Below are 25,323 nucleotides of genomic sequence, written 5' to 3'. Positions count from 1 at the left end.
GACTCATGGCAACCATCTTCATTTTCGGCCCATTCAATGTTTTCCCAATTATGCAAAGAATGTGCAACAGCTTTCTTAATACGTCTCTTTGAGCGTGTGAAATGCAGTGAAATGTTCTCGTAACTGGCCAGACACAAATGTTGCGTTGTAGCATGCAGGCATTTTCCAATGGCTCCGAAATGATGGAGCAACTTGCTTGGAAACACAGTGTGTGTTTACAAGTGAGGCAGCATGTTAAAGATCAGGCAGTAAAATACTTCCCAAGCTGAACATGTGGGATGTTCCGACTCAGAGCACAGACACACATGTTCAGCACATGCATGTTATGCGTGTGTGTGTGTGTGTGTGTGCGTGCATGTATAGAAAAAAACAGGTTTGACATACTGGGGGTCTTACCGATTCAGTGCAAAGGCATGGTGGAACTTGACATGGGGATTGGCCACAGGGTCGAATGTAGGAAGCTTCTCCAAGGTCTCCACCAGCTTCACTATGGATTCATAATCCTACGTTACATACAAGCATAGAAAAACAGATTGTTGGATTGAAAATCATGTACCCACTCGGCCACATCTTGGTTGCTATAGTTTACATGAAACCTAAAATATCTATGTCCTTGTTCCCTTACAAAGTCACTACTTTGGGAAGGACATTGTCGGCTTCTTCAAGTACCTCAATAAACAAATGTCCCCTCTTCCACCATTTTTTGTCCAGTATATATTTATCTAAATCATGTTGAATAATTCAGCCTCTCCTTGTATCTCTTGTTATTGACATCATTTATTAATGTGACGGGTGGCTGCCTATGGCTGGCAGGATGGGAGGGTGTAGGGTGAATGGCATGGCAATGCCTAGAGAACAGACTGCAGAGCAGTTGCAGATGAGCCACAGGAAGGTGACAAAAACTTAATCTGCAGCTTTCCCCTGGAAGCCCAAGATAATTTTATCTCAGAAGAATGACTATGTTAGAAAAGGGACTGAGGGAGGCCCTAAAACATTTATGCTGAGGCATTTCAGTCTATCTAAATGGCCCATGCCGATAGCATCTGACAAGCTGAAGAAGGAAAAATGTACCTGGATGTCCCTGTAGGACAGAAGCAGGTTGATGACGATGTCAGCTGAAAGGCACTCTACGTTGTCCAATCGTTGTTGAATTCGGCTGAGTTCTGAGGCCAGCTCCATCCCTGTGAACAATTCCCGCGCTTTCCGAATCTCGTTGAGAATGGTTTCTCTGAAGTATTGGCTGTGAAGGGGTACCGGAGAGATTCAGAGAGAGATGTTATTTCACACTAGAAATCAAGTTTTCTGCAAATAAACCATTATTATGTATTGCTGTGACTTTCTGGGGAAATAAATATGAGGAATGGGGATAGATACATTATTTTCAATTATAAACGGTTGTATCTATTCCTCTGAGGCAACTTTTGATATAGGCTACAGTGTCTTTGATCTTGCCTTGCCTGACACCATTATAAATAGTCTACCCTCTTAAACATATGCAATATGTCAGTTATTTACTTCCTCGCGGCAGCTGAATGTGGAGCTCATGAATGCGTTCCCTGGTAAGCCCCTTCAAAGTATTCTTCACTGTACTGTTGGAGTTGCACTTTTATCTCAGCTCTCTGAAATATGACTCCATATTCCTAGAAGAGAGGCTGTTATGCTGAATATTGGCAGAGAGAAAAGCCATAAACTTTAGGACAGAACTAAGCAATGCTAACATTAAAACTGAGATTGCTATGCAAGCCAAAGTGTTGCAGAGGGACACACCAAATAAAGTAATGCATCATGTATTATCCAAAATGAGTGAATTGGATAATACAATGGACTCTGAGGAATACTCATGAAGTGCAATATCTGATGAAAAGAAGAACAGACTAACAAAAAACATTGCACATTTTAAATTAAGTAAAGCTTATAACAAGACCTTCGATGGCTCCATTAAACTACAGTATGGCTACAGTCATACCGCACTTCATCAGCTAGTCATCCATGTTGCTTAATCAACCACAGACAATTACACAAGACAACACAAAATCCAGCTGTTATACAGTACACTTTAGTTCATGTTAATACACCTCTGTTGGCAATAATAGCCCTGTAATCATCACCTTGATGTGCATGTTCACACCTTCCCTAGCGAGGTGACACCTGTTTCACTACATCAAGGTGTGAGTACAGCAAACATGTGACTTAGGCCTATAGCAGCGCAGTGTCTAACCCCAACAACCTAATCAGCAGGAGCTTTAGGCCTAGCATCTCAGGCTACACATCCCTCTACTACTCACCAGGAGTTAGCCTGGGGCACCTTGAACAGCTGGATGAAGCGGTCCAGCAGGGGCATGCAGATTGGTCCCAGCAGCATCTCGAAGCTGGGCTGCATCAGCTCTGTCAGGCCCTTCATCAGGCTGCTCTCGCAGCAGTACACCTTGTTGTGCGGCGTCACCATGTACGGGATGAAGCTGTAGTTGGCTGAGCATGTCTGGAGGGAAACAGAAAGCAGCAATTTCTTGGGTCGTAAACATACAGAGGTCGCCTGGTCCCAGATCTGTTTGTGCTGTATGATTATAAAACACAAACAGGTCTGGTACCGTGCTAATGTATAGGTTGTTTCTGTTAGATTATATTACATTGCATGTTGACTGCATGCGTTATATACAATGGGAGGACAGTGGTATGGGACTGCCTCGTGCTGGTAATTTTGTGACATAGTGTTGTGACATAAGGAGGAGAATCTGATCTGCAGGGACAATGGTGTGGTTGTACCCATGGACATAATTGAGTCTGTCTAAGGAGCCAGTGTCCTGGGGGATAGATTCACATCAGTAATGAGAGTGGCATAAGGATCTGTTTAACCGGGCTGCTCACACTTCCCTCAGGGCAGAACTAGCTTTAAAACTCCATTCATGTTGCTCATGGAAATCAATTCAAACCACGTCTTTCTTACTACTCTTGTCCAACTGTATTTGCAGTAAATCTATCATTGATGTAATTTTAGTCTGTCATGTTCAGTATACTCAACACTCAGCACTTGAAAAGCTTGAATTGATGGATCCTAAATATACTTGAACATGTAGGCTACAGTAGGTTACGGAAAGGGATGAATCCTGAGTGCACAGTCAGTGGCTATTTTAACTTCTCTGTTTCAATTCCATCTTCAAGAACACATCCGGGCTGCTTGCAACTCACACTTGCAACAAAAGGAAGTGAACAGAGGCTCAACATCTGCCTGTAGAAATTGGAATGTTCCACAGTAAAACGGCTTCCTCTCCTGCAATCTTATTTTTATGACATCAGTCATGCCATATCTTTCCAAAATAACCTGTAACGGCTTGTCACGGTTAGATGCAGACACAGATTACAACATCCTGCCCTATATTGAGCCACACACACTGCGTGATTCATGCCCTAGCGGATTACATGATGACAACACACCACAGATTTATACATGTTTTAATCGCTGGGTGCCATTGAGACTGTCCTTCTCCCTGGCAACGTCAGCCAATGAGAAGCATCCAACTGCAGATTATGCGAATCGCAAAGCACATGCGTCTCAAATTTTATTTTTGCGTCTCAGTTGGCATGTGTGCGTGCAACCTGAACTCGCAACGTGTTCTAGGGCATCAGTGTGCTACGCGCATACCAGACGGCGCACTAGCTCTGGTCCAGGGCATTATGTTAGCGTGTATCATCATGGTCAAAGTTGGGAGAGTTAGCTAGCTAACTACAGTGCTTTCAGAAAGTATTCACACCCTTTGACCTTTTAAACATTTTGTTGTGTTATAAAGTGGGATTCAAATGGATTTAATTGTCATATTTTGTTAATGATTTACACAAAATACTCTGTCATGTAAAAGTGGAAGAGCAATTCTAACATTTGTAAAACAATTATAAAAAATAAAACACTAATATACAGTATCTTGATTACATAAGTATTCAACACAATGTTGTTGATCCATCCTTAGTTTTCTCCTATCACAGCCATTAAACTCTGTAACTGTGTTAAAGTCACCATTGGCCTCATGGTGAAATCTCTCAACGGTTTCCTTCCTCTCCGTCAACTGAGTTAGGAAGGACGCATGTATCTTTGTAGTGACTGGGTGTATTGATACACCATGCAAAGTGTAATTAATAACTTCACCATGCTCAAAGGGATATTCAATGTCTGCTTTTTTTACCCATCTATCAATAGGTGCCCTTCTTTGCATTGGAAAACCTCCCTGGTCTTTGTAGTTGAATCTGTGTTTGAATCTGTGTTCACTGCTCGACTAAGGGGTCTTACAGATAATTGCATGTGTGGGGTACAGAGATAAGGTAAAAGAAAACATTCAAAAATCATGTTAAACACTATTATTACACACAGAGGGAGTCCATGCAACTTATTAAGCACATTTCTACTCCTGAACTTATTTAGGCTTGCCATAACAAGTGGTGAAAGGCTCGGCACACGCATACTCAGGCTGACTGGCTCTCATTCAGGCAAATGCGAAATAAGCGCACTCAGGCTATCCGGAAGGCCAAAGTTAGTTACTTTAAGGAGCAGTTCTCTCTCTGTGTGTCTAACCCCAAGAAGTTCTGGAAAATGGTTAAAGACCTGGAAAATAAACCCTCCTCCTCACAGCTGTCCATGTCCCTTAATGTTGATGATGTGGTTGTTACTGACAAGAAGTACATGGCTGAGCTCTTTAATCACCACTTCATTAAGTCAGGATTCCTATTTGACTCAGCCATGCCTCCTTGCCCGTCCAACATTTCCTCCTCTCCCACACCTTCTAATGCGGCTAGCCCCGATGCTTCTCCCTCTTTTTCCCTGCCCCGCAACAAAGTTTCTCCCTGCAGGAGGTCACTGTGTTGTCATGTGTTGCTGCCTTGCTATGTTGTTGTCTTGGGTCTCTCTTTATGTAGTGTTGTGTTGTATCACTTGTCGTGATGTGTGTTTTGTCCTATATTTATATATATATTTTTTTTAATTCCAGCCCCCGCAGGAGGCCTGTTGCCTTTTGGTAGGCCATCATTGTAAATAAGAATTTGTTCTTAACTGACTTGCTTAGTTAAATAAATACAAATAAATTAAAAAACAAAGGGGATGAATACTTATTGACGCAAGACATTTCAGCTTTTCATTTTTCATTAATTTGTTCAAAAAATCAAAAAATCAAATTCCACTTTGACATTATGGGAAATTGTGTGTAGGCCACAAATTCAGGCTGTAACACAACAAACTATCAAGGGGTATGAATACTTTCTGAAGGCACTGTATGTGTTCAGGATTCATTTAGTTTTGATAATTTTTGGATACAATCTTAATGCCAAAAATCACTACAACCAAGCAACAACTGTTGCTTGTGCTTTAGCTGTCACAACCTAGCTAGCACTACTAGCTAACCCGTGGCTATCTAGTAGCGCCAGTTAGGTACCTGCTAGCTAGTAGCGCTAGCCAGCTACCTAGTACTACTAGCAAAGACACTGATAACTAACTACTTTTGTCTGTGCTACTAGCTAGCACTGTAAATTCACCAACTGCCCTGCTGGGGGCGGTAATGCGCCATTCTCTCTGGCACCATTGAATATCCTGTCTCATCTTGTATGTCTCAGCATCTGTGGCATGATAAGGTATCTGCTGGATCCAGACCCTATTGCAGCCAATAGAGAGTCAGCATACGAACTCAGACAGGTCTAATAGTGCCAGAAAGGATGGTGCGTTACCCTTTAAAATGAAGGCATGAAGACAATGAATAATAGGCATGGTACTGTAGAAAAATGTAATGAAGCTTATTTAATGAAGCTTAGTGTGTACTAGCTAGCTAGCTAGTTTTGCAGGCCTACTAGCTAGCTAGTGTTGTAGACCTACTCGCTAGATAGTATGTACTAGCTAGTGTGTACTAGCTAGCTATAGTGTGTACTAGCTAGCTATAGTGTGTACTAGCTAACTAGTGTGTACTAGCTAGCTGCAAAAGCAACAGTAGTTAATATAACACCCTGGACCAGAGCTAGCGCGTGACTGGTATATGCGTAGCACACTGACGCCCTGGAACAAAGCTACTGACTCACGCGACACAGGTGACCAACAAGCATCTACAGGTTGTGCGCGCACATACAATCTGAGACACACAAATACCATCTAAGATGCACACATATGCGCACTGAGGTTCGCAGACCAGGCAGCGTTAGTGCACATAATCTGTAGCTGGATGCTTCTCACCTCAGCAGCAAGTCTCTGAGGGTAGGTGGCACGCAGGTCCATAAACAACAAAAGGAGCACAGGGACAGAACACTCGGGGTATGTCCTACATCACACCATTGCCCTACATAAGGATGCGGTCAAAAGTAGTGCACTATAAAGGGAATACATAAGGTACCATTTGGGACGAAGCCAGGGTGTTTGCACGTTACAGTAATTAAGGAGTTATATCTCCCAGTCAGATAGCATGGGATTAACCCATTCATTTAAAGGGGGAGGGGTAGACGGGACTGAGTAGTGTGTGTGTGTGTGTGTGTGTGTGAGAGAGATGAGGTCAGAGTGCCACTAATGTGTCATATCTGTCTGTGGCAGAGTGTGTTTGTTTTCTCAGAGCAAAGGAGGAAAGTGGTGTGTAGATACAGATGGAGAGAGATAGTCTGTCATGGAGTGCAGTAGTGCATTCTCACTCTAATGCAGTAATCAGTCCTCCCAAAGCTCTGTCGCCACACACAGATCAGCCATCAACCTGCTTCCTAGAGCACAACCCACCTCATTCCACTCCGTAAAGCCACTTAGGCCAGCTGCTCAGGAGGCTCCCTGTCCATGCCGTTGCTTCAACACCTTATAGTTTTCCCCCCTCTCATGCCACAGTGCATCAATGTCACCATATCCTATTATTCTGTATAAGAAAGCCAGCCAGACTGTGTTGTCTCCTTGTCTGCCCTAGCTATCACTGGGCAGGAGTGGCAGACACTGTGTTACAGACGGGGGAGCTTAAACCACTGCTGGGTTGGCACAGCACAGAGGCAGGAAATCGAAAATGAGAGGTGAAATTGAAAGTGAACTCATTCTCTTGCTGCTTTCCACAGCACATTCCCCAGTCACCCTGATAATAAGGCTGCCTGTCAACCAAGTTAAGCTATCCTGGAATAATCTCTGAGTAAGGGAAAATGCTTTAGTTTACTGTACACAAAGCAGAATGCACAAAGCCAAACTAGAGGGATACTGAATTGGGTAATTAAAATGGACTGATGGTGGTAGACAATGCTGTGTTGCTGAATGCTGTGTAAAACAATTACTGTTTATTACACTTACTTTCACACAGGAAAGGTGCAAGACATAAACGAGAAGTTTGCTTCTAACAGCTTTGAAATAGAGAGAGAGAGATAAGTTTGTGCACTTACAGTGTTCTTCTGGCAAATAATATCCTGCAAAAGAAAAAGAGTAATGTCAATACTGTATTGTGGTGAGAAAGTGAGTTTGCAAAGCTGATGTAGAAAATCATTGAAACATTACACTGGTCACGGTTCATTGACTAGAGCCATCTTTTCATCAGAAATGGACTCCTGCTTTAAATGGGCACCTGTAGTTGTAAACAGAACCAGTAGAAATGCTGACACAGTCTCGCTAGCACTTATTTTTGCTAGTGTAAGTGCCAGCAAACAACCATGGAAATCTTTTATATGGGAAAAGGCACTTTAATTAAAAAGAGGTTGAACCTCAGGCCCTTAAGGAGCTATTCTAAACATTCTATAAAAGGTTAACAGCCATTGTGACTCTTAACCTTCAATAAGGGAGGTTGATAGCGATCTGTTTTTTTACAGCAGGGAGTCGAAGTGTAGGCAGGAGGAGATGGAGGGCAGTTCATCAAGATTGCAGACATAATATTTATTTTAAAAGGTACACTTTGCTTATTTGATTACCTATTCTTTGAAGAGGTTATTCTTTGAGGATTTTACGACAATTTCAAAATATTGTAATGTTTTTTTTTTATGGCAATGGCAATGTCAGAGGAGAGCATTGCAGGTTATAAGAGTGTGTGTGGTGTATTTTGATTTCTGCAGTGCCTCCAGAAAGAATTCATAATTCTTGACTTATTCCACATTTTGTTGTGTTACAGCCTGGATTCAAAATTGAAAATATTTGTATCACCCACGTTTTTGAAAATGTTGTACATTTTGTGAAAGTGAAATACAGAAATATCAAATTTACATAAGTATTCACACCCCTGAGTCAATACATGTTAGAATAACTTTTGGCAGCGATTACAGCTGTGAGTCTTTCTGGGTAAGTCTCTAAGAGCCTTGTACACCGGGATTATGCAATATTTCCACATTATTCTTTAGAACATTTTTCAAGATCTATCAAATTGGTTGTTGATCATTACTAGACAGCCATTTTCAAGTCTTGCCATTGATTTTCAAGCTGATTTTAGTCAAAACTTTAACTAGGCCACTCAGGAACATTCAAGGTCGTCTTGGTAAGCAACTCCATTGTATATATGACCTTGTGTTTTAGGTTATTGTCCTGCTTAAAGGTGAATTTGTCTCCCAGTGTCTGTTGGAAAGCAGACTGAACCAGGTTTTCCTCTAGAATGTGCTTAGCTCTATTCTGTTTATTTTTATCCTATGCTTGAACATATGAATAGTGGTACTTGTGAATAATATGAATAATGATGTGTTGTTTTTGTTTTGCAGTTTTACTTTAGTGCCTTATTGCAAACAGGATGCATGTTTTGGAATATGTTTTATTCTCTACAGGCTTCTTTCTTTTCACTCTGTCATGTAGGTTAATATTGTGGAGTAACTACAATGTTGTTGATCCATCCAAATTTTTCTCCCATCACAGCCATTAAACTCTGTAACCATTTTAAAGTCACCATTGGTCTCATGGTGATTCATTAGGCCCTAATCTATGGATTTAACATGACTGTGTGACCACCATTTGCCTCATGCTGTGCGACACACCTCCTTCGCATAGAGTTGATCAGGCTGTTGGTTGTGGCCTGTGGAATGTTGTCCTACTCTTCAATTGCTGTGCGTAGTTGCTGGATATTGGCAGAATTGGAACACTCTGTCGTACACGTTGATCCAGAGCATCCCAAACATGCTCAATCGGTGACCTGTCTTGTGAGTATGCAGGCCATGGAAGATCCTTGCGACATGCGGCCATGCATTATACTAAAACATGAGGTGATGGCGGAGGATGAATGACACGACAATGTGCCTCAGGATCTCGTCACTGTATCTCTGTGCATTCAAATTGCCAATGATAAAATGCAATTGTGTTTGCTGTCCATAGCTTATGCCTGCCCATACCATAACCCCACCGCCACTATGGGGCACTCTGTTCACAACGTTGACATCAGCAAACCGCTTTTTGTGCGTATGCAAAATGTCTGGGATCTTTTATTTCAGGTCATGAAACAGGGGACCAACACTTTAAATGTTGTGTTCAAATTGTTGTTCAGTGTACTAGTGGAGGCTCCTCAGAGGATGAAGGGGAGGACCATCCTCCTCAGTGAATTCATAAAAATAGTGAAACTTTTCAAATGTTATCATCCTTTTTAGATAAAACTAAACAAAATATATTCACCTCACCAAATAATTGATTAAAACACACGGTTTTGCAATAAAGGTCTACAGTTGTCTCAACAGCACTGTAGGGTAGTACCATGGTGTAGCCGGAGGACAGCTAGCTTCTGTCCTCCTCTGGGTACATTGACTTCAATACAAAATCTAGGAGGCTCATGGTTCTCACCGCCTTCCATTGACTTAAATTAATGTTTATATGTGGCGCGTGATCAGGGGTGTATTCATTCTGCCGATACTGTTGAAAAACATTTTTTTTTTAAACGGAAGCAACAGAACACAACGGGGATAAACATACCTGAATTTGTCCTATAGAAACTCTTGTATTCAACTGTTGGACTAATGATTACACCCTAGGTAAGCTAGATGCAGGCAAGACTGTGCAAGGCGGTATTGAATGTGTCATTGTCTGTCCATCCCCTCAAATTTTCCCCTCGACCTGTGTGCACCTACGTTGTAAACTTTAATTCATAGGCTAGGTTGTAGCAACCTCATGATAGGTATAGGGAAAATTTGAGTATCATTTAGTAGCCTAAACCTATCGATGTTACATTGAATGACAGTCATCCAATTTGGTGTAATAGAAATAAGGCCATTCTCCAAAAATAATGATCGTCCTCCCTCATCTTAAACTGTACCGACCGCCACTGTACCAATAGGTGCCCTTCTTTGCAAGACATTGGAAAACCTCCCTGGTCTTTGTGGTTGAATCTATGTTTGAAATTCACTGCTAGGGACCTTACAATTATCTGTATATGTGGGGTACAGAGATGGAGTAGTCATTCAAAAATAATGTTAAACACTATTATTGTACACAGAGTGAGTCCATGCAACTTTTTATGTGACATATTAAGCAGATTTCTACTCCTGAACATATTTAGGCTTGCCATAATAAGTGGGTTGAATGCTTATTTACTTTTCATTTTGTATTCATTTCTAAAAACATCATTCCACTTTGACATGATGGGGTATTTTGTGTAGACCAGAGACACAAAATCTCAATTTAATCTATTTTAAATTCAGGCTGTATCACAACAAAATGTGGAAAAAGTCAAGGGGTGTGAATACTTTCTGAAGGCACTGTATGCACAGGAAACCCCAGTCTCCCCTCCCCCATTCTCTAATTTGCATGCCTGTGTGTTGTTGGTGGTGGGCTTTGTTAGGGGATTCCATTGCAGCTGCAAGGGCTCTCTCACTTTGCAAATCAGTTTAGGCTAATGTTTATTCAACTGTACATCACCTGAGGACTCCAGCCCAAGGGCACAGACAACACCAAAATTGATAAGACATGCAAACCTCTTCTGCAAATGCAAGGAAATGAGTCAGTCTATCAATGACATTTCCCTGTCTACGAAATGCTCTTTTACAAGACTAGAATGCTAAATGGATATAAAGGGGTAAAATATTAAACCAAATTGTGTGTGTTGATTGTTTTTCCTCTGTCAGATGCTACTTTACATTGGCCTAATGTCTCCTTTCCTTTTCATGAAACACACCATTTCCTGTCTAGGTGTAAATGCATCTCCCTTCAAACAAATAACTAATGTGTTGAACTGTCACTACAACAGCAATGACAGCTATTACAGGTTCCCCATACACTCAGATTCTAAATATAGACCTTTTGTCATTAACCTGATGAACCGTATTACATTACATCCATTGTGGAAACATTAAGTTGATTAAAGTATGGACAAAGTGATGAGGAAAAAAAGGCTGACAGGCTACAGATACGTTTATGTAAGGCATGTGTGCGTGCGTGAGTGTGTGTGTGCGCGAGCGCGCGTGAACCACACAGCTTACCTGCAGGGACTGAAGCGAGTCAGAGTTGGTGTCACAGTACAGGATGATGTTGTTGGCCATGCTGAAGCTCTCCCTCACACCCAGGTGGTAGAACAGGGAGGGCTGGCGGAAAGCGTCCGTCATCTCCACCACAGCTATGTCTGTGAGGGACAGAGATAGCCCGTTAGTGGGCTTAACACTGAACAACTGGACCTAGGTCTATAGTATAACATATGTTATGCCTATAACGTACTGTAGCCTACTATATAGTTTCTTCACATTTACCAATTTGTTTAAGTGTCAAATGAAATAAGATGAGATTGATGCTTCCTGATGGGACAATTATGCCTCTACAGTTGTTTTGGAGTAGGATCTTCAATTTGCCCAAATTGTCATTTTTGGACCAGACTGTGACATCACAAAATCTTCCAAAAGAAAAGGCCAAAATAACATTGTCTGGTATTAAGTCTGGGGTGTGGTTTTTACAGAAGTCTCTCTGGTACCACTGACTGATAACAGCACAATAAAACTGGGCTTAAACAGTGCTTCAGTGTTTTGTAATGACAGTGTTCTCCAGAAAGATAACATTTAACAGACCCACTCCACCTTTTCATGTGCTTCCAAGTTTACCCTTCCATGTCAACATACACATTACATAGAGCTTGTGATCCCTTCCAATGGAGCGCCCTTTCACTGTAATACCTGGGTTCCAGTCCACGCTAGTCTCACTCACTGAGAACCAAATGTCCACACAAGACAGCCAATGCCAAAAGGATCATCAAAGCAAATAGGCAATCTATTTTAATGTCATGTGTCTGCTGCTGTGTAGTGACGCAAAGAAAGATCCCACCAGAGACAGCCTGGCTTGAAATGGGTGGGGTAGGCTATGTACAGCACTCTCCTTGGAATCTTCTGCCTTATATAAGATTAGGTTTGAGCCAAGGCAAATATTAGCTTACATTAATTATGATTTAGGAACATATAGACATGGAAAACGTGGTAGACACCAGTGGTGGTCGGTGACGTTTAAGATGAGGGAGGATGATTTTTTTTGGAGCATGGCCTTATTTCTATTACAGCATATTGAATGACTATATTCTATTCACCCAGCTCTATGTGACATCGACATGATACTCATATTTTCCCTATACCCATCATGAGGTTGCTAAAACCTAGCCTATGAATAAAAGTTTACAACGGATGTGCAGAGGTTGAGAGAAGTATTAGAGTAATCAGGGTGACAGACAGTGACACATTCAATACCGCCTTGCACAATCTTGCCTGCATCTAGGCTACCTGGGGTGGCAGGTAGCCTAGTGGTTAGTGCGTTGGGTCTGTAACCGAAAGGTTGCTAGATCAAATCCCTGAGCTGACAAGGTAAAAATCTGATGTCCTGCCACTGAACAAAGCAGGGCTGTCATTGTAAGTAAGTACTTGTTCCTAACTGACTTGCCTAGTTAAATAAAGATTTAAAAAATATATATATAGGGTGTAATTATTAGTCCAACAGTTGCAAATGAGAGTTTCTATTGTACAAATTCAGGTATGTTTATCCCCGTTTGCTTCTGTTTAAGAAATGTTTTTCGGCAGAATAAACACACCACACCCCTGATCACATGCAAACACAGTTCACTTACATAGCAGCCACATACAAACAGCATGATCGTTTTGCTTGTAGTAGAATTCCTTCTCGCATCTACGCTCTCTCCTCTCAACTTTTCCCTTCGCTTGTGAACTTCAGTGACTGCCTAATCATGTGAACTTCAGTGCACAACACCTTAGCTATCTGTGACCAGGCAAAAACAACTTTCCAAGCCAAAACCTTCATTTCATAACCGCTAACCGCTACACACAGCTTACATTGTTGTCATTATATTAGCTAATGTCAACATAGCTACTAGAACTAACGAGTTAGTAAACCCGCTACAATCATGCAGTACAATGTACAGTCAGCAAGAAGTTTAGCAGTTACACCGACGGGCCCCGGTGGCAATAATTCCAAGTCAAGCTTACCTTGACTTGGAAGAGTTCCATTGTTGGATAGCCATGGCCAGCTAGCTAACATAGCATCCCTCTCTGTTTGAGCCGGGTGTTTGAGTAGGCTAAACTAGATAGCTGCATTCGCTAGATAAGTGAAAGTGGGAAAACAATACTACGAAATATAGCTCTCTCTCTCTCTCTCTCTTGCTTATTTTTAAAGAAATATATTTGTTCAACTATTGTCTTTCTCTCTCTTTGAGTCAACTACTCACCACATTTTATGCACTGCAGTTCTAGCTAGTAGCTTATGCTTTCAGTACTAGATTCATTCTCGGATCCTTTGATTGGGTGGACAACATGTCAGTTCATGCTGCAAGAGCTCCGATAGGTTGGAGGATGTCCTCCGGAAGTTGTCATAATTACTGTGTAAGTCTATGGAAGTGGAGGAGGACCATGAGTAACCTAGGTTTTGTATTGAAGTCAATGTACCCAGATGAGGATGGAAACTAGCTGTCCTCCGGCTACATCATGGTGCTACCCTACAGAGTGCTGTTGAAGCTACTGTAGACCTTCATTGCAAAACAGTGTGTTTTAATAAATTTTTTGGAATTATGAAAATTCACTAAGGAGGATGGTCCTCCCCTCAATGTAAATAGTCCGGGTTGCCATTTGATTAATTGTTCAGCAGTCTTATGTCTTGGGGGTAGAAGCTGTTAAGGAGCCTTTTGGACCTAGACTTGGCGCTCTGGTACAGCTTATCGTGTGGTAGCAGAGAGAACAGTCTATGACTTGGGTGACTTGAGTCTTTGACCATTTTTTGGGCCTTCCTCTAACACTGCCTAGTATATAGGTCCTGGATGGCAGGAAGCTTGGCCCCAGTGATGTACTGGGCTATATGCAGTGCCCTTTGTGGCGCCTTACGGTCGGATGCCGAGCAGTTGCCATACCAGGCGGTGATGCAACTGGTCAGGTTGCTCTCGATGGTGGAGCTGTATAAATTTGAGGATCTGGAGACCCATGCCAAATCTTTTCTCCTGAGGGGGAAAAGGTGTCGTCGTGCCCTTTTCACGACTGTCTTGGTGTGTTTGGACCATGATAGTTTGTTGGTTATGTGGACACCAAGGAACTTGAAACTCTCGACCCGCTCCACTACAGCCTCGTCGGTGATCAGGCCTACCAATGTTGTGTCGTCAGCGAACTTAATGGTGTTGGAATCGTGCTTGGCCATGCAGTTGTGGGTGAACAGGGATTACAGGAGGGGACTAAGCACGCACCCATGAGGGGACCCAGTGTTGAGGATCAGCGTGGCAGATGTGTTGTTACCTACCCTTACCAACTGGGGGTGGCCCGTCAGGAAGTCCAGTATCCAGTTGCAGAGGGAGGTGTTTAGTCCCAGGGTCCTTAGCTTAGTGATGAGCTTTGTGGGCACTATGGTGTTGAAAGCTGAGCTGTAGTCAATAAGCATTCTCACATAGGTGTAATATATTTCTGTATTTCCGTCTTTTCTTCACGCAAATGACAGGGATTTGGGCCTGGTCTCGGAGAAGCAGTATATCCTTTGGGCAGTGTGGAGTGCGATTGAGAATGCGCCATCTCTGGATCTGTTTGGGCGGTATGCAAATTGGAGTGGGTCTAGGGTTTCTGGGATGATGGTGTCGATGTGAGCTATGACCATCCTTTCAAAGCATTTCATGATTTCCGACGTGAGTGCTACTGTGCAGTAGTCATTTAGGCAGGTTACCTTCACTTTCTTGGGCACTGGGACTATGGTGGTCTGCTTGAAAAATGTTGGTATTACAGACTCAGACAGGGAGAGGTTGAAAATGTCAGTGAAGACACTTGCCAGTTGGTCAGCGCATGCTCGGAGTACACGTCCTGGTAATCCATCTGGCTCTGCGGCCTTGTGAATGTTGACCTGTTTAAAGGTCTTACTCAAATCGTCTACAGAGAGCGTGATCACACAGTCATCCGGAACAGCTGATGCTCTCATGCATGCTTCAGTGTTACTTGTCTCGAAGCGAGCATAGAAGTAATTTAGCTCGTCTGGTAGGCTTGTGTCACTGGGCAGCTCGCGGCTGTGGTTTTCTTTGTAGTCTGTAATAGTTTGCAAGCCCTGCCACATCTGACGAGCGTCGGAGCCGGTGTAGTACGATTCGATCTTATTACTGTATTGACGCTTTGCCTGTTTGATGGTTTGTTGGAGGGCATAGAGGGATTTTTTATAAGCTTCCAGTTAGAGTCCCGCTCCTTGAAAGTGGCAGCTCTACCCTTTAGCTGAGTGTGGATGTTGCCTGTAATCAATGGCTTCTGGTTGGGGTATGTACGTACAGTCACTGTGGGGACGACATCATCGATGCACTTATTGATGAAGCCAGTGACTGATGTGGTGTACTCCTCAATGCCAACATATTCCAGTCTGTGCTAGCAAAACAGTCCTGTAGCTTGGCATCTGCTTCACCTGATTATTGACCGAGTCACTGGTGCTTCCTGCTTTAGTGTGCTCCGTTCACATGCCATTATGTTCCCTGGCGTCAAGTAGAAGCTGACTTGAAGAGGGAACTATCAGTGCACCACGATGTCATACAATCAGTCAAGAAAAAGTAAATGGGACTAATATTCAATTCACACAGCAACAAGTGTTGCTAGCTGCTTCTAGAAAGTAATTCAAGCACTCAGATGTGTAATGTTATTTTCAGATCAAGAAACCAAACCACTTAAATAGGTTTAAGTGCCCAAATTAAGTTCAGTATTGTTCTGCTAAAACAACCCACTATATTGGTGTTTAAGTTGAGCGTGCCGTGCCTGCTTCTATAAATAAACTCTCATAGGAAAGCATGCAGGGTACTTTCACAATGGTTATTCAGCAGTTTGGAAACCCTGCCCAAAAATAAGAAATACTACTTTATTTTTAGAAATGAGTGCAATATGGAGGAAGGAGACAAGCCCCCAGCCCCGACAGGAAATGTGTGTAATCTGGCAGAAAGAATCCTCGGCTTTTGATACTTTAGTTTCTGTTCACACTAGCATATTTCAGCGATTGAGTACCATGGCCCAGGGGGAAAGTGCAAGAACAGAATTTGAATTGATCCCATCCAGGTTGACACACAAGGAGCTGCCTGCTTACTACAGTGCCAGTTGCCTCAACTAGCCTCACACTTCCTGATTGGCCTCTTGTAAAAAAAAAATATATATATTTTAAAAAACAACGAACTTGTTTTCTAACAAGAGAACTTGATTTTAACAAGAGGGATTTGTTTTCTGTCAAATGAATGATCTTAATCCCACTTACCTTAAATTACACAAATATCATCTGGCAACAGCACCAAGAACAGATCACCTGGCAACAGCACCAAGAACAGATCACCTGGCAACAGCACCAAGAACAGATCACCTGGCAACAGCACCAAGAACAGATCACCTGGCAACAGCACCAAGAAGACACATTTGAGAAGTCATGCAATAACTGTGACGGTCATGGAATTTTGGGTTTCGGTTATTTGTTAGGCAAATATCCACAGTCAAAGCAATAACTGTTCAAATAGCTCAATTAAGGTATGCAATTTTCTCCTCTCATCTCTGTCTGCTTGCAGTGTGCAGCTGTTGCACACATACACTTAGTTTACTTAACATTAAGAACACCTTTCCATGACATAGACTGACCAGGTGAATCCAGGTGAAATCTATGATCCCTTATTGATGTCACTTATTAAATCCACTTCAATCCGTGTGGATGATGGTGAGGTTAAAGAAGGATTTCTAAGCCTTGCGACAATTGAAACATGAATTGTGCATGTGTGCCATTCACAGAGTGAATGGGCAAAGCAAAAGATTAAAGTGCCTTTGAACGGGGTATGGTAGTAGGTGCCAGGCGCACATGTTTTTGTCAAGAACTGCAACGCTGCTGGGTTTTTCACGCTCAACATTTCCGTGTGTATCAAGAATGGTCCACCACCCAAAGGACATCGAGCCAACTTGACACAACTGTACGAAGCATTGGAGTCATCATGGGCCAGCATCCCTGTGGAACGCTTTCGACACCTTGTAGAGTCCATTCCCCGATGAATTGAGGCTGTTCTGAGGGCAAAAGGGGGGGGAACTCAATATTAGGAAGGTGTTCTTAATATTTGGTCCACTCAGTGTATTTTACGTTTGCTACCCTAGCATGGATTTCAACTTCAGTTTTCATCACTTTGTCTCAGATTCACATTCACTTAAAAATGTCCACACTCACCAAGAATGAGATTTGGTAGTTCATTTCAATAGAAATGGTGGCTTTTAGCATCGTTCTTGCATCTTTACAAACCGGACAAACCATATAGCCAGAGCACTATGCATAAGGTAGTACAGACACAGATCATGTTACAGCATCAAAGGGAGCGCATTTAAGGAGAGAGCACATTTTTAAGGAGAAAGCGCACATTGGAGGAAGGAGACGGAGACAGTTTGAGGTAGAAAAACAATTGGTTATAATAATCATTAATTTACCCTACTGCTATTTGATATATTTACTTAAAAATACAATAAAATGTATGTATTAGAAAGTTTATGACTGTTCTTTTATTTTATTTACTGACTGCCTAATCATGCTAATATTAATCTGAATCAATCTCAAACACTGCCAATGTCTACAGCCAAAAACGGCTTCCCTTGACCTACTGCCAACTTATGCTGGCACACCTGACACCACATACCCAAACTGCTGATAAAACCTGACTGAGTACTTTGATCAACCAACACTCTACACCACTCCATTTTTACAATAAAGACTGGATTCCCTGGACAGTAGTGCAGCTGGTGATACAATTTCTCCTGACCTGATGCTCTGTAGCCCACATGGACCGCCACCATACACATGAGCATGGATAAACAACTTAGTTGACAACCAATGGGAGCAGAGGACGACAGCCGCCAGCCAGCCTTCAGGTCAGACCAAAGTGCATGTGGGATCTTGTGCAGGAATCCTCTGGCTGTCAAAACAATGCTGAATGTGGTATGTGTAAGGCAATACAGTAATGTAGAGTGTGACTGATAACCTTTGAATCCAATACTCTATAGGTGCTTCTCAAAAATAGCATGAGCTCTTATTCAATGACACCAACTTGATTTTACATTCAAAATTATGTTTAATTTAATACAAAAGCCACTTGGTATCAAATGAGATTAAAGAATGTTGTTTGGGGACTGTTGTTCCCTCCAGAAGAGATGTACTGTATCACAACAACAGGTCACTGTTTCCTTTATGAAAGCCTCCCTCCAGGGAGTATGATGCTGCAGTTCAGTACTTCCTTTGGGGATGAACTGAAATGAGTAGGGGACGGGTGAGGGTGAAACATCAGACTTTCTTGTCTAGAGATTTACATGGTAGGATTTGGGATATAATAGATACAGACCAACTAAACTGAATGGAACACACACTGGGCCCCTGTTGTGAGGTACAGAAACACATTTAGTCAGTCAGTCAATGGTTCAGATCAGCTCACAGTGGAGCGACTTTAGTCGGGGGATAAACAATGACTTATATCAAGGTAATACTGTTCTCAGAATCATTTTTAACATGACTAACACCTCTTCCCGGCACAGTTACAGGTGGCAGTCAGTGCAAGAGTGTTGTCCTCTGGACACCAACATAGAGTAAAAAAGCCTTAAAACCGTTACACCTTTTTAACAGTAGCCTACACCACCGGCTCACCTCATGTGGCTTGAACATGTGGTTTGACCTTTATCTATTGACGGGATTGATTTATTTAACCTTTATTTTGACAGGGAAGTCATACTGAGACCAGGGTGTATTTTACAGATGAGCCCAGAAGAAATACATTAAACACATACAGTGCATTGGGAAAGTATTCAGACCCCTTCCTTTTTTCCACATTTTGTTACGTTACAGCTTTAAACTAAAATTGATCAAATTAAGCTCAGGTGCATCTTGCTTCATTGATCATCCTTGAGATGTTTCTATAACTTGATTGGAGTCCACCAGTGGTAAATTAAGCTGATATACACTATCGTTCAAAAGTTTGGGGTCACTTAGAAATGTCCTTGTTTTTGAAAGAAAAGCACATTTTTTGTCCATTGAAATAACATACAATTGATCAGAAATACAGTGTAGACATTGTTAATGTTGTAAATGAGTATTGTAGCTGGAAACAGCTGATTTTTTATGGAATATCTACATAGCCGTAGAGGCCCATTATCAGCAACCATCACTCCTGTGTTCCAATGGCACGTTGTGTTAGCTAAGGCTAATTGATCATTAGAAAACCCTTTTGCAATTATGTTAGCACAGCTGCAAACTGTAATGCTGATTAAAGAAGCAATAAAACTGGCCTTCTTTAGACTAGTTGAGTATCTGGAGCATCAGCATTTGTGGGTTCGATTACAGGCTCAAAATGGCCAGAAACAAAGCTCTTTCTTCTGAAACTCGTCAGTATATTCTTGTTCTGAGAAATGAAGGCTATTCCATGCGAGAAATTGCCAAGAAACTGAAGATCTCGTACAACGCTGTGTACTACTCCCTTCACAGAACAGCGCAAACTGGCTCTAACCAGAATAGAAAGAGGAGTGGGAGGCCCCGGTGCACAAATGAGCAAGAGGACAAGTACATTAGAGTGTCTAGTTTGAGAAACAGATGCCTCACAAGTCCTCAACTGGCAGCTTCATTAAATAGTACCCGCAAAACACCAGTCTCAACGTCAACAGCGAAGAGGCGACTCTGGGATGCTGGCCTTCTAGGCAGAGTTGCAAAGAACCCATAAGGACAAAAGTGCTTGTCATTATGGGTTATTGTGTCTAGATTGATGAGGTGGTAAAACAATTTAATACATTTTAGAATAAGGCTGTAACATAAAATGTTTTTCTGAAAACTTTCTGAATGCACTGTACAATATATAAAATTACAAAACATATTAAGAAAAACAGACACATTTATCAACATAGTTAAATCAGATCATTAGTCTGAACTGACCACGGGGGACCAGAACATCTCATTTCTGGGTTAAGTTAATAGCCACTGCTGTGTTTACTCAGCGAGGTCACAACATGTGAATATCAAACATGGATCAGAACAGCTATTTGATATACTGTGAACATGTGTTTCCACTTGCACATTCCTGATGCACTTATTTACATGTTCTGTGAACGCTCCTTTCTTATGTCATTCAAAATGTGGGAATTCATGGCAGTTCAGCTTTTCCAAAATAGGAGTGAAGTGGTCAGGCATCTAGTTCATTGTATACAAAAGCTTTTTTTCCCTCTCTCTTTCCTTGTGATTCCATTCCTAAAATGTCCTGTTGTAGGAACACGATAAAGACGTTGGCAATCTTTAGGGAGCTTCTGTCATTTCAACAAAGCTTGTGTACATTTTGAACAGATACAAAAAGGGTTTCTGGGAACCACTTCCCACCTCCCGTGAGAAGTATACAGAAAATTCCACAGAGGCCCTGTGGAAAATAGCCAAACCAAAAAAAGGGAACATATTGAGTTCTGTTTACACAACCAATAATGTTATGTTATGACAAACGATAACGGGTTAGCTGTGATGTCAGTTAAGTCTATACAACACAGGTGTTTTATCATTTCTTCACCTAGAAAATGTCCTATTGTATTATGGAGTATACAAAACACCTGCTCTTTCCATGACAGACTGTGAAAGCTATGATCCCTTATTGATTTCACTTGTTAAATCCACTTCAATCAGTGTAGCTGAAGGGGAGGACACAGGTCTAAGAATGATTTCTAAGCCTTGAGACATGGATTGTGTATGTGTGCCATTCAGAGGGTGAATGGGTAAGACAAAATATTGAAGTGCCTTTGATAGAAGGTGCCAGGCATACTGGTTTGTGTCAAGAACTGCAACGCTGCTAGGTTTTTCACACTCAACAGTTTCCTGTGTGTATCAAGAATGGTCCATCACTAGGGCTGTTACGGCGACCGTATTACCGCTTCACCGGCAGTCACGAGTCATGACGGCAGTCAAATTCCACGTGACCGTTTAGTCACGGTAATTCGGTTTCTCCAAGCTCTGATGCTGCTGATGGTCATTAGTAGCCTACCAAACTTGCTAACTGTCTGGTACTCAGCACTCTATTGTCCCACTAATCACTCTGACATCAATGCAAAAGTGATCAAAAATCTAATCAAACACTTCATGAGAGCCCAAGAGCTCATGTTGCGCAACATTTCTATAGGTTACGCAATTGCGTGAGAAAACAGAGTGATGGCCTCTATTAAAAAGAGGAGGATCCCATCAGCTTTCTATAGGCTAGGCCTACTATATTTATACTGAACAAAAATATAAAAGCAACATGCAACAATTTCAAAGATTTTACTGAGTTACAGTTCATATAAGGAAATCAGTCAATTGAAATAAATGTAATAGGCCCTAATTTATGGATTTCACATGACTGGGCAGGGGTGCAGCAATGGGTGAGCATTGGAGGGCATAGGCCCACCCACTTGGCAGCCAGGCCCACCCACTGGGGAGCCAGGCCCAGCCAATCAGAATGATCATTATGTTTAATCAGCTTCTTGATATGCCACACCTGTCAGGTGGATGGATTATTTTGGCAAAGGAGAAATACTCACTAACACAGATGTAAACAAATTTGTGCACAACCTTTGAGAGAAATAAGCTTTTTTTGTGAGTATGGAAAATGTCTGGGATTTTTTTGTATTTCAGCTCATGAAACATGGGACCAACACTTTACATGTTGCGTTTATATTTTTGTTCAGTGTATTTCTCAACTTTCCTAATATTAAGCACATTGCTTCTCTTTACAACAGGAGTGTAGCCTATCGGGCTGGCATGAAAATGAACCACGGGAAAAGCATCCTCCATTTGCTATTGATGATACTATTGCATAGATGACATGTCTTTTTTTCCCCTGCCTCGAGACAGGTGCATGATATTGGTCCTTTCTAAATCAAAACAAATTTCACACATATTATTTAGTATATGTAAAGACAAGATGAAATCAAAAACAGCCTGATGGGTGACAATATTAGCCTATCACTTGTGAATTATATATTATTACTTGTGAATGATGCCCAGCTTGTGTGCAGTAAGGCAGGAAACAGCTAATTACTTTTTTTTTGCAACTTTTACAAATCATAGTCGCACACCTCATGTAACCTAGCCCATAGGCTTATATGTTTTCATAAGGTTTGTATCACAACTAAATGGCAAAAAAACGTCTTAAAATGAAGCCCATTAATCCACTTTACAACAGGTGTATAGCCTAACTGACATACATTCGCAGCGCATGAGTTTCAAGTTGGTGGAAGATCATTTTCACCATAAAAATGCACCTTTTATAATAAAAGCATGACATGCATAATCGCATTTGCGGTCAATTTTGACAATGGTGTTTTCCCACTAATTTTCCCGCTAATGAGAGATATGGGCAATATGGCTGGGAATTGCCAGGGACCTCACGATACGATATTATCATGATACTTAGGTGCTGATACGATATGTATTACGATTCTATATGTATTGCGATTCAATACTGCGATTTTATTGCGATTTGATGTTCCAAACATATTTCTCACTAGGCTGTCTGCTGCAGAGAGACAAGAGAGCTTGTTTAATCAGTCAGGTTAATAAAAGTGCTGAAAACATGTTGGCTCACTATTTAAAAAGAAGATGGAGAATAATTGATAGGATGAAAAATACCAGAGTTTTGACGCAGGCATAGACAGCTAGCGTTAGTGAACGCTACCTACAGTTGTAAAAATATACAGTACCAATCAAAAGTTTGGTCACGCCAAGAGTGTGTAAAGCTGTCATCAAGGCAAAGGGTGGCTACTTTGAAGAATCTCAAATATAAAATATATTTCGATTTGTTTAACACTTTTTTGGTTACTACATGATTCCATTTGCTTATTTTATAGTTTTGATGTCTTCACTATTATTCTACAATGTAGAAAATAGTAAAATAAAGAAAAACCCTTGAATGAGTAGGTGTGTCCAAACTTTTGACTGGTACTGTAATTTAAATATATATATATATATATATTAAAAAAAATCATCACTAATGGGCAAGGGAGGAAATGTACTTTAGTTTGAGTCTAAAGGTTCAGTTCACTTCTGGAGTGTAATGGAAATTTGAACCTCCACCCAAACTAAGCAAAACGATCCATGACGCTAGGGAGCCTCACTTCTAGGGGCACATAATGGTAAAGGAAAATGTGTGTGGGAAAATTATCCCCCTTCCCCACTTTGTGGAGCAAATGAGACATTCCCCCATTGAGACTCTCTAGTGCCCAATGGATTCCAGGTTGACAAATGGCTAGGCTATAGCCATTGTGAAAAGAAGTAGGCTGGGGAAAGTAGTTCATTTAATACTTCTTAACATTGACATGTAAAACCAGTCACACAATCTTATGTGCAGTTTTCTGTGTGCTCGTGGCAACCACAATAGAAGCCCCATTAGAGACAACTGGTGTGGCATGTGGATTAATGTGCATGGGCCCATTCCCACCCACTGCAACAGTAGTGAACCTGTTCTACTTTGGTGATTTATTGTATGTGTTGTAGGCTAGGGTTTGATGGCTGGAGTTTGATTCAGAAGAATAGACAATGACAAAAGTAGATTTGTTTTGGTTCTGATAGTTTGAGGGCAACACATTCAATAGCCCATCACCTCGTACCTGCATTATAGAACTGGTCAAGCACACACGTCTCTCCAAAGTCGATCTTTCCAAAGTGTATGATTTCCAGTTTACTTCCCACGGAGTCGCACGCGTCTTTCAGGCAATGCAGGGCCATGTTCTCTGCGGTGTGCGGCTGAGTGAGCTCGCTGTTGACGACATATGCCACTGTGACAGCCCTGCTTTTACATTTCACCGTAGACAACAAGCCGCCACTGTCCTTCGGGCAGCTCAGAATATTAGGAATGATGCTTCCGCTGACCACCGAGTCGTGCCAGAATGTCCCAGCGGCGGGAATGGGGGCACCGCTCACGCTATCTTCCCGGGAGCCAGCAGAGTCCCTGCAGGCACCCTCAGGGCCCGAGCCAGGACCAAAGGAGGGAACCGACAATGATATCCCTTCATCTTGACTCATTTTTTCAATGTCTGTTTTGGTTGACAATCACTCTTATATGTTCTTATGGATCCTCAGTTGCTCGACATCCAAAGTCAACATTACGCTCGTTTCCTCACATACATTCTATGCACAAGGCATGCAAGATATTTCAACACAGGTAAACAGTCTGGTGATATGAATCCACCTCCTGTATATTCATGTCTGGTTTCGCATGAAATTGTGCAATCTGCAATAATAAACCAAGATAGTGGGCACTACAACCATTGAAAATCAGTGTCACTGTTAAGTCACGACATATATGCTACTCATATACAGCAAACGATCCTATGGCAAGGAACAGTTACCACTGAATTGTAAAATTCTTGTGCGTCTCGAAATTGACTCTTCATAGTTTCCGAAGTTAAGCACGAGCGCAGGTTGCAATGGTTACAAACCCACGGTGAGCTTGTTGGTAGATCCACCGTTCTAGAAAGCAGATCAGGGTTGTGTGCAGCACCGCAATGAATAGCCTATCATTTAGAAATCATGCACATAGAATAATTCATGCCAACAAGACAATTATATCCAGTACCCGAACCTGCCCTATTTCCACTATCTTCCCTGCAAAAGCTCATGCACACTGGGTGGAGGTTGAGCGTTGTTTACGGGCGGTGACATGACCATATTTGGAACATTTGGAGCGTATTCCCCCTTAAAGCCACAGTCTGCAATTTTTCCGGTAAGAATAAGATTTACAGTAATTTTAACTAATGAATCACTCTCCTCGATTTTGAGGTACATGACTTAAAAACAGGCCTACCCTGATTAGAATACTACAAGTATATTACCTTATCATCCATCAATGTTCTTGTAAACACATTGTAACTTCAAATCATATACAAAATATTACTGCTGCTATCATGGAATATCATTCCTATACATCACAGTAATCAAGTGCTACAGCATTTGATTTGCACGTGAACATTACA

The 25,323-nt window shown here is 41.7% G+C and overlaps 1 protein-coding gene across 3 annotated transcripts in view; it reads right to left on the bottom strand.

The window, feature by feature from the left end:
- Positions 1 to 24,973, bottom strand: part of LOC115174881 (mitogen-activated protein kinase kinase kinase 5-like) — a 65,660-nt gene extending 40,687 nt beyond the window's left edge. For 2 of the 3 annotated variants that reach the window (XR_003871878.1, XM_029733873.1), the window contains exons 1-6: positions 23,959 to 24,973; positions 11,350 to 11,489; positions 7,363 to 7,386; positions 2,286 to 2,479; positions 1,072 to 1,240; positions 397 to 503 (exon numbers count right to left, since the gene is read on the bottom strand). Coding sequence is in view for 2 of the 3 variants with exons in the window: in XM_029733873.1 (XP_029589733.1) it covers positions 397 to 503; positions 1,072 to 1,240; positions 2,286 to 2,479; positions 7,363 to 7,386; positions 11,350 to 11,489; positions 23,959 to 24,373 (1,049 nt within the window). In the remaining variant the exon portion in view is untranslated. Of the gene's footprint in view, positions 1 to 396; positions 504 to 1,071; positions 1,241 to 2,285; positions 2,480 to 7,362; positions 7,387 to 11,349; positions 11,490 to 16,597; positions 16,705 to 23,958 lie in introns of those variants that run through there. The other variant, XM_029733874.1, reaches the window with a different exon arrangement.
- Between the last annotated feature and the right edge of the window lie 350 nt (positions 24,974 to 25,323).

Source organism: Salmo trutta, chromosome 35, assembly GCF_901001165.1.
Source record: "Salmo trutta chromosome 35, fSalTru1.1, whole genome shotgun sequence".
Classification (NCBI taxonomy): domain Eukaryota; kingdom Metazoa; phylum Chordata; class Actinopteri; order Salmoniformes; family Salmonidae; genus Salmo; species Salmo trutta.
Note: the sequence above shows the minus strand (reverse complement) of the source record. Positions and strands in the feature narration are given on the sequence as shown.